Consider the following 9,771-nt stretch of genomic DNA (forward strand, 5'->3'; position numbering starts at 1 on the left):
CCAGCCCCGCCCCTCCCCCCAGCCCCTTGGAGCGGGGTGAGGCGGGTTTGCACTTCACACCGGATCTGCCCGTGTGAACGAGCGGGGCCAGGTGGAGGTGACCTCCGCCCCGCATTCCTCCTCCCGCTCCCTCTCCCGGCTGAGGGCAGGGGGAGGAGGAGGAAGGGGGGGAGGCCCCGAGGCACTTCTCAAGCAAGGGCGTGATTGTGCTGATCCAGCCCCTCTCCTCGGGACACATCAAAGGGACAAATGGCTGTGGAGAGAGGGAGGAGAGAGAGAAAGGAGACCGAGGGAAAATGCAATCAAGGGCGACCGAGTCAGCAAAAACCCGGCCGGGGGCCCTGGGGGAAGCGTGAGGCGACCCCCTGCTCGCCAGCTCCCTCCTCCCCTCCAAGCCCGCAGGCTGCCTGGGGAGTTTGGGCAAACTCCTGGGCAGGTTCCCCTTGCAGTCGCACAAAGGAGGAGGGAGCGGAGGCAGGTTTCCCCCCTTTCCTTCCCGAGGACCTGGAGGGGAAGGTGGGCTCTGAGCCGGCCCCCTCCCCCCTTCAGCTCCTTCTCCCTTGGCGAGGAAGGTTCCTTCTCACCTCGTAAATCACAGAGGTCTGGCAACCTCCACGGCGCTTCCCCACCTAGAAGAAGGAAGCGGAGCCCGGCTGGGGGTTGTGCACAAGAGATGCCCCCAGCTCTGCGGACTCATGGGGCTCCGGGGGGGCACTTCCCCCCCCAGGGAGAAGCCGGGGTAGTCTAGACTCGCAAAGACTACAACCAGGGGCGTGGAGGGGGGGTCTTCCTGCCACCCACCCTCCACGTAGCACACGGGTGATCCCAGCGGGCTTTGCAGGCTTGGCTTTATTTCTGGAGACAGACGATCCTTTCAGGGCTGAACGGGGGCTCCCTGGCCCGGTTTTACCTCTCGCAGCTGCCACAAAGCACAGAGCAACTTCCCAAATGGCGGCTCCCGGCTTGGCTGGATTTTGCACATGCACGGGCCACACCTCAGGGTACCTGGGCAGGCAGAGAAGTGGGTCTGGGGGCAGCTCCTTGGAGGATTTGGGTTAGACTGTCCCTGAGAAAGGAGGTGTCTGCAGGCCTGCAATCCCACAAAGCTCTTTGGAAGTGAGAAGAGAGAGCCCCTCTGTCTTGCCTCATGGGCTTGGCGCCTGTTTTCGAAACAAAACACAATTCAGAAACAGCCCCCCTGTTCTCTGGGCCACGGGTACCACCACGCGCGTTCCCTTTGGGTTGAAAACCAACGAGGCTGTCGCTGTCATGAAACATCACGTTTCCCCTCTTTCCCTGCAGTGAGTCCGATGGCAATCCCAGCACCGAAGATGAATCCAGCAAGGGCCAGGAGGACCTGTCTCCGCATCCGCTGTCCAACTCGTCCGACGGCGTTACCAGCCTGAGCCTCCCCAGCCCCATGGAGGCGGTGTACATGCAGCAGCTCGGCAACGCAAAAATCTCTCTAAGTTCTTCTGGCGTCCTCTTGAACGGGAACCTCGTGCCTGCCACTACTTCTCCCGTCTTCCTGAACGGCAGCTCGTTTCTTCAGGGACCCAATGGTGTCATTCTCAACGGACTCAGCGTGGGGGCTTCCCAGACTGTGACCTTAAACGCACCCAAAACCACTTCGAGTGCGGTGAGCAACGGGGTGTCCATCACCGACATATTATCATCCTCTTCCGAAGATGTCAAGGACTTCAAAATCCTCCAGGCTTCTGTGTCTAGCTCTGCAGAGGCACCCACATCGTACAGTCCCAACAATGTGCCCGTCTCTTTCCCGGGGTTGATACCCAGCGCAGAGGTGAAAAGGGAAAGCGTACAAACTGTTGCCTCTCAAGATGGAGGCTCCGTTGTTACTTTTACTGCTCCCGTCCAAATAAACCAGTATGGCATTGTCCAGATCCCGAATTCAGGAACAAATGGTCAGTTGCTAAATGGAAGCATCGGGTTTTCGCCTCTGCAACTGCCTCCGGTTTCTGTTGCAGCTTCGCAAGGTAAACGTTTTCTTTGTTACAGTCAAGATTTGGGGGGAAAACAATGGCAGGCCCTTCATCTTTCAAAACATGGGGTAAGGTGACTATCTCTGGCAGCAGCCAGGCAGGGTACATAAAATGCTACGTTGTCCCTTCGCTATAACCCTGCTGTGTAACACTCGCTATGCTCGATTCTCAGGGCTGAAGTTATGTCTGTTTAACTTTTTCCTTTTTTTTATACTAAAGTAAAAAGGAAGGCCAACTCTTTTGTTGCCTCTCTTTTTTCCTATTTCATACTGTTCTCAAACATCTGCATGAATCTTCAAAATTACAGGAATGTGTTAAATCTGCGAGTATGTTGCAGCTCAAAATCCTTTCCTGTTTTCCCACTTTGTTAAAAAAATATATTGATACTCAACCTTGAGGTGAAAACCAGCAGCTTGAGGTTGCTGTTTCTTTTCTAACCAAAACACAAGGTAAAATGACTAACTGTATGGATACAACATATGGAGCCAATCAATTGTGCTCGTAAGTTTTCATCCTATTATTAAGACTGAATAAACTGAAGAGAAACAGTAGAAATATTGCTGGTAGATATAAAACATGAGGATGTTTTGGATAAAAGTTCCTTTAGCCTTAGGAAAATCATGTCATCGTGGACTCATATGCAAAGTATGTGAACTCCTCCCAAAAGACTGCTGTAGAGTTTGTCTGAGCATTTATTGCAGACATAGATTGATTGTTCTGGGCAGTCAGAACAAAACGTCAGGAAAGCAAACCTGGTTCTAGATCGTTGTTTTGATGGGGTAAAGTATCAGTTGTGTGCACAACCTGTACCTTATTAATCACCGGTGTCTTGGGGTTCTGAAAATGGCTAAACTCAATATGAACCTCTGTGCAATAGCAGGAGCCATGAATAATATAAGGGAAATCAAATTGTGCTGAGTTTTAGCTTGTTTGAGTGATGTGTGTGTAGGGAGTTAATTATTTTTCCATTAAAGGGAAATTTTATGAAGGACACTTAGTGGAAGCTATAACTCGACACAATTTTAAATGGATAAAAAGAAATTATATGCAACCCTAAAATGTGGAACTTGCTGTCATTGAAAATTATTGAATAAATGGTTTAGTGAGCTGAAAAAGGATTGGACATTTTATTTGAATGGCATCTACATTTACAAGAGCAAGAATAAAATTACAAGGGCTGTTAACCTCTCTGCTCCAAGGCATAAACTGACAGCCGGCAAAGCTGAGGAAGAATTTCTCTCTCTCTCATAGATAGAACAGTTGCACACAGAAGCTAGGAAGTGGTAGAAGCTATTATGTGACATATTCAACATTTTCCTGCTTTTAGGGAGATGACATCAGAGTAGGCAGATGGTTCATCAGTTCCTGGTGGGAATTCCTGCATAGAGAAAAATCGGAATCCATATTTATACTGCTTAAGGCTTTTCTAACTGTGAAAGTAGTAACTGATTTTGTATTCATACTGAAATGTATTACGTATTATCATAGGTAAGCTGTTCTAATTCATTTCTGTCTCGTTGTCCAGTGGCTTTGAGTTGTTACCCTTCATTTTTCTCTCTTACCAGAATACTTTTTACAGTATGAATAACCAAAAATGAGACTCCAGGAACATCCTTGAAAATAGCGGTTAATAAAACTCGGAGGGAGATAAACAGTTCTCATTTTACAAATGTTCCCCAAGTGAGCACCTTAAGTGTTATAACAAAATTGTTGCAATAAAGCTGTCTTTAAAACAATTACAGCCTCTTAAAAGTGCATGTATATAAATAATATACCTTGTCTGCCTATATATAAATAACAGCTTCCTGAAAGAGGAGAAGAATTTGAGCTGTTTAAAGTGGGAAGTGGCTCTGAGTGACGATTCATCTTGCTCATAGCCATGCATTGCAATAGCGACTAATGCCAGACCAGCTGTATAACCAATTTCAGGTCCAATTCTTTCACCTTTACGCACTTTGAATAATGCCTGACTCACAAGCAGTGCCATATATTTCAGTGGAAGGAGGCAACCTGAGAGCAGCACTGTATCTCAGGAGTAAGGGTGGACAGGCAAAGGGAGGTGGATCCACAGATGTACTTAGCCTGGCAGAAGGTATTGTTTCGAGCTTGTTTCTGCAGGGTTACGTGCACAGCTTTAGCTCAGCAGTCATTTAGTTTGTGCAGGCTTTTTATATACTGTTTCACATGCAGTTTAACTCTGAGCTGAACTGAACTCAGTAGAAGATTTTTGAGGTTCTATTCTTAGATGGAGATCTAGTGAGATTTACTAGTTGGGGCCAAAGTGTATTTATTTTGATTGCACAGCTATAACCTCTTTGGCCCTTAATGCAAGTCTGAAAGGTGTTAATATACCAGACTCCATTTCTTGGTCGAGAAACAATCCCGTCAGCCAGGGCTTTTATTCCTTCCTCCCTAATGTTCTCAACGCTGTTGTAAACAAAATTGCTTCTATGCTGCCTCTGTGTCTAGCAAAAATTTCCTAAAGCCGAGAGGACTGAAGGTGCGTATTAGAACAGCTATACAGCTTCCTATTGATTATAACCTATGCTCTCTCCTTTTTTTTTTTTCCTTCTTTTTTTTTTTTTTTTGGTTTAGGTAACATTTCAGTAAACCCAAGTACGTCAGATGGGGGTACTTTTACAAGTGACTCTTCAACGGTGCAGCAAGGAAAAGTTTTCTTCAGCCCCCTCACTCCCAGTGCAGTGGTGTATACGGTTCCCAATTCAGGTCAGGCAATAGGGACTGTTAAGCAAGAAGGATTGGAAAGAAGCCTTGTGTTTTCCCAGTTGATGCCAGTCGGTCAGAGCACGCAACTCAACGTAAACATGTCTTCTGAAAATGTGTCTGGCGGCGGCCTCCCGTCCATGGCTTCCTCACTGGTCAACGTAACTCCCCCCCACAACTTCCCCCTAGCTCCACCTACCCTTTTAAATGCTGCAGAGCTGAACTCGGGTATCTCAGAGAGCCAGTCCATGTCAGCACCCGTAACAAGCACGTCTACTGTGATATCTATCAGCAACACTAACTATGCAACTCTTCAAAACTGTGCCCTCATTACTGGTCAAGATCTGATGGCATTGTCTACAGCACAGCCTGCACTTGGGGAAATAGTTTCACCCCCCGAAGATCGCGTCAGCCATCCGTCCACATCGGTTCACCCAGATTTTGTGAGAGAGCACAGGTTAGTTCTGCAGTCGGTACCCGACGTCAAAGAGAACTTCTTGTCAAATTCTGAGAGCAAGTCGCCCAGCAACTTACTGATGCTGGATACGAAATCCAAGTATGTTATGAGTAATATGGTTGACCCTGTCTGCGAAGAACTGGAAACGGACAAAAAAGAGCTTGCCAAACTCCAGACAGTTCAGATGGATGAAGACATGCAAGACTTGTAACTTTTTCTTGCTTTTGTTTCATCAGAGAAGTCTCCTCGTGAGGCCGTAAAAAGCACCAGGTGTTTTCTCACGTAGAGAAAATACCAACGCAGCTCAAAACAGAAGAGCTTTGGAATAGTCTGCAGTAAAGTACACGGGAATCTACAGTAGTGGAATTAGGTCGCCATGCTTTGTTTGCATGCAATATTCTCTTTCCTCCAGATTAAAGGAGAAAGGTTAAAGGAAACGTGAGGGAAAGAACCAACCAAGTGGGTATTGGTTTGGCTTACTAATATAGCCCTGAGAGTTTAACTGAAATCTCCACGCCATGACGTAATTTCAAAAGTAAATATACGCTCCTCACGTTCTGTAGGAAGATCTTTTATAAAATGGTAGAAACCATGCAGGAAAATGAAACCTCTCTCTAAAATAAGTAGAAACAATGCAGCCTTTTTTTTGTTGTTGTTTACTTCTAGTCCATGGGCATTGAAAAGTTTTCAAGGAACTCTAGACGGTACCTCATAAGCTTCTTTTATGTGGCTCTTTGAGGTTAAGAAGCAAAATGCAATTGCAAATAATGCTGTTACTGTCTTTTTCCAGCAAGACTTGTGTTTTATAGGGAAAATCTTGCATCAAACTTTTTCAGGTTTCTAAATGTTATAACTAACCATTTGCCAGTGCGGCAGAAAAGAAAGACCATTTGAAACTCTAATTATGCAACTCAGAAGCTTTCACTCCAGTATGAATGTAAATATTGTTCCAGTTATTATAAAGGAGACTTTTTTAATTAGTACAATGGATTTTATTTATGGTTTATGTTCCCTTTTACTTTAGACACAATGCATTGAAAAGGAAAATTGTTTTCTGGCTGTTTTAATTTATTTTTATTGTTTGAGCAGGAAGTAAACATAGTTATTTCTGACAGTTTTACTTTTTTTGTAGGGTTTTCAAGTGATAGACTGTAAAAGTAAAATGGTAATCACACAGAAGCTAGAAAATGATCTCCCAATATCTGAGTCTGGGACATTTTTTTTTCCCCCATCTTTGTGATCAGTTGGTTGGTTGGTTGGTTGGTTTTTGTTAGTAGTTTTCAAATGAGTTAAGTCGTATGTATTTTTTTACAGAATTCTACGTGCCTTTCTTCTTAGTGGCCTTATATCCTTGTTACTAAAGCACAGCGGCAGAAAGAATGGAAAAACTGGCCTGCAAGTATCCGTCCTCAGGGCCAAATCTGCCTGCCTTACCTTCATGAGTAGCTCCATTGATTTCAATGCGCCTGCTTGCCCGAGTAAGACAAGTAGTTTCCTTGGTCATTATGGGTGAAATTCTGCGGTGTTATAGAGAGCTCGAGCTGGGCCTTCTGCATAGGAAATTCCCGAAGGGACCATGGGCAGAACACCCCTGCGGAGGAGAAGGTCTCTGCTCTGGCCCCAGACAGAAGGCTGTGATGGCCTGAGCCAGGGAAGGGGGCTCTACGTTTACAAGGATCCACTAATCCCAATATCCCGTGCAACCAGCATGGGTGGGCTTCAGCTGCTCTTCCAGCAGGCAAGCCCCGATTCTGGGATACGCGCACAAATACATTGTGAAGTCTTCCCCTGGGATCAGGGGCTGGAACAGCAACATCCCCCCTTCTCCCCACCAAATGACTAGAAGGGGCTGTAGCAGCAGTGTTTAGTGACTGGGTGGAGAGAGATTTCACCTCTCAGGCCTCTTTATGCCCTGCAGCCTGGACAACCAGGCTCTAGCCAGATGGAGCAGATTTCACCCTTAAGCTGTAGGACTTTTCTTCACCTGAAACAGCACATCCTTCAGCTTTCATAGCAATGCAGATGTACCAACTACCTTCTGCTGACCCTTTTTTTTTTTATTTTAATGAGAATATAAACAGTAGCTAGAGCCCCTAGTCATGTTCCCCATCAGGGGCCTGGCCCAGAGCCCGTTGAAACTGAAAACCTTTCCATCCTAGACTTCAACGGGTTTCCCATCAGGCCCACAGCAAAGCATCTTTGTAAAGGATGAGAGCAGTTTAAAGGAAAGGAAGCAGAGAGCATGTCAGTCCTGCACACGTGCGTCTCTGTCCCGTCCTGTCCCGAGTGCTAGCAAAAGTGTTCAAAGGAATCTGTTTTTGAGCGTGCTGTGAGTGTGACACTGACATCCTCCTCGCTGTTGTTTTGCACTATACTGCGCACAGGTCTTTCTTGTTGGTACCGGCACGGACTCCCTGAGCTGTGCTGCAGATTGTTGTTCTAGTCTAGTGGTGTTCAACCTCTGGCCTGCAGGCCAGATCCAGCCCACAGAGCCATGTCCTCTGGTCCACAGGGCTTCCCATGGATCCAGAAATTTTGCAGCAGGAGAGTGGTAGCAATTAACATTGCCACCGTTCCCCCACCACCAAATTTCCAAGCCCTGCAGGCCAAATGGCAGGGTCCTGTGCATGGGACTAGGGCTGTAGGCCTGATCTGGCACAGGTTATGATCCAGCATGTGGGGCAAGGGCAGGGGGGGCCTGATCCAGTACACAGGGCTGGGGCTATGCAGTAGACTGGTTTTGTGTGCTGGGTCAGGCCTGTGGACTGAGCCCACACCAGTTCTCTTACCTGCAGGGCCAAGAGGTTGGGCACCACTTCTCTAATCAATACTTCAAGCCTGAGTGGAGAATGGGAGGGATATGAGGTTTAGGTTTTATAGTAAGAGGAGCTCGCTGATGCTCTCCAACCTATAGGGGGCTAAAGAAGCATGTTGGCTACCTCCCAGCTTGCATAGAGGTTGCTAAAAACAAGTGACTGAAAATGTACACTATTACTGAATATAAAACTTAGAGCCATAGATTGCCCTTGTGCACCTCCCAGTGACCACAGGTGTGATCTGAGCACAAGGCTTGGAGTTGGGGACTCTCTGACTCTCTTCCCAGGTACTTCTCTGGCCCCTATTTCTGTAGTGTCTAAGCCAGCGGTTTCCAATCGGTGGTACGCAGACAACCTGTCAGTGGTACGCATTAATAGATTTATTATAATTGCATTATATGACAAAAATTTGTTGGTGGTACTTAAGGTTGTATTCTTTTTTTAATTGGTGGTGCGCAATCCTATGACCCTAGCTGACTTCCTGCTTCTTGGGCAGGGGGCTGGACTTGATGATCTTCCAAGGTCCCTTCTAGCCCTAATGTCTATGAAAACTATGAAATCTGTCAGAGCTTGGGAGCAACTGCTCTAAGCATGTTTCAGATACCCTGAATAGCCTTGGGCAAGCCCCTTGTCCATTCTGCCTCAGTTTCCCCGTCCAAAAATGAAGACAATAATAGTCATTATCTGTGAATTAATTTGCTAATGTTTGCTCTGTTCTTTAATGGTTAGAAGCACCATATGTTATCATTTATTATTATTATTACTGCGCTACTGGAAATTGTATGCATGGGTTGAGAGCCACGTATGACTCGAAGTTGTAATAAGGCTAATGTTTTGTTTTGCAAACCTCCAACCTTCAGTAAAGGGAAGTTTAACACATACTTGAGAACTTTCTCAGCTGTTGAAACAGTCAGATGTTATAAAGGAATTACTGTGTTGATCCACCAATACGCTTTGCTGGTTAACTTTTTGCTTTTTGCATTATTTATGTTACTGAGGCTCCGAGTTACATGGCTCATCAGCATGGCTGACATGAAAATGGTATCTTTGTTGCAGTAATAGGCATCTCAGAGTGCCTGGTACTTCTGACAGGGGGTTGCCCGTTCTACAGAATGTGGGATTGGAGGATATACATAAAGTGTGGTGGATTGGGACAAAGTAAGATCAATCTATCCTAGTCTTCCAGAGATCAAGTGATGTCTTTTTTAAATGTTAAATCATAAATGTTATTCCCTCCACATAACTCAATTATAACCTCATTGGCCATGTCCACAAGTGGTGTGGATGTTTGGTTCCCCGGGGACAACTAGAGTGCAGCTCCACTTGTATGGCCGCACTTGTCTGGACGTGGTCATTGTTTCTGCAGATACATATGCACAGTATGAAAAGTCATTGCACAGTACAGTGTTTTAACTATCCATTGCAGAAATAGTAGTTTTATTCCTACTGCAAAACAAGGATAGGTCTTTCTTGTATGGCCCTTACATCTATGATCAGGCAAGCAGACTAACTGCTTTCATTACATGGTATATGTAGCCTTTTACAATAGTTTGGGCTAGATCTTCAGCTGCTGTAAATAGATATAGCTCTGTTGACTTCCAACTGAGGAACTTGAGTGAAATGTAGGAGATTTAGATGCGTAAGTCCCATTGACATGATTGGCACTGTATGTCTTAGTCCCCTGTACAGCTTTGTAAAGGTCATCAAAAGGATGTTCAATTGTTTAAGTGGAAGGTGTATTTATATTCCTGTCAATCATAAACATCCCTCT

The 9,771-nt window shown here is 45.8% G+C and overlaps 1 protein-coding gene across 1 annotated transcript in view; it reads left to right on the forward strand.

The window, feature by feature from the left end:
- Positions 1-6,732, forward strand: part of SIX4 (SIX homeobox 4) — a 12,917-nt gene extending 6,185 nt beyond the window's left edge. Inside the window, exons 3-4 of the mRNA XM_019519881.1 lie at positions 1,303-1,997; positions 4,599-6,732. Of these exons, the coding sequence (XP_019375426.1) occupies positions 1,303-1,997; positions 4,599-5,395 (1,492 nt within the window). The 3' untranslated portion in view covers positions 5,396-6,732. The remainder of the gene's footprint in view (positions 1-1,302; positions 1,998-4,598) is intronic.
- The last annotated feature ends 3,039 nt before the right edge of the window (positions 6,733-9,771 follow it).

The sequence above is a fragment of the Gavialis gangeticus genome, unplaced genomic scaffold, assembly GCF_001723915.1.
Source record: "Gavialis gangeticus isolate Ggan-Ray unplaced genomic scaffold, GavGan_comp1, whole genome shotgun sequence".
NCBI classification, from domain to species: Eukaryota; Metazoa; Chordata; order Crocodylia; family Gavialidae; genus Gavialis; species Gavialis gangeticus.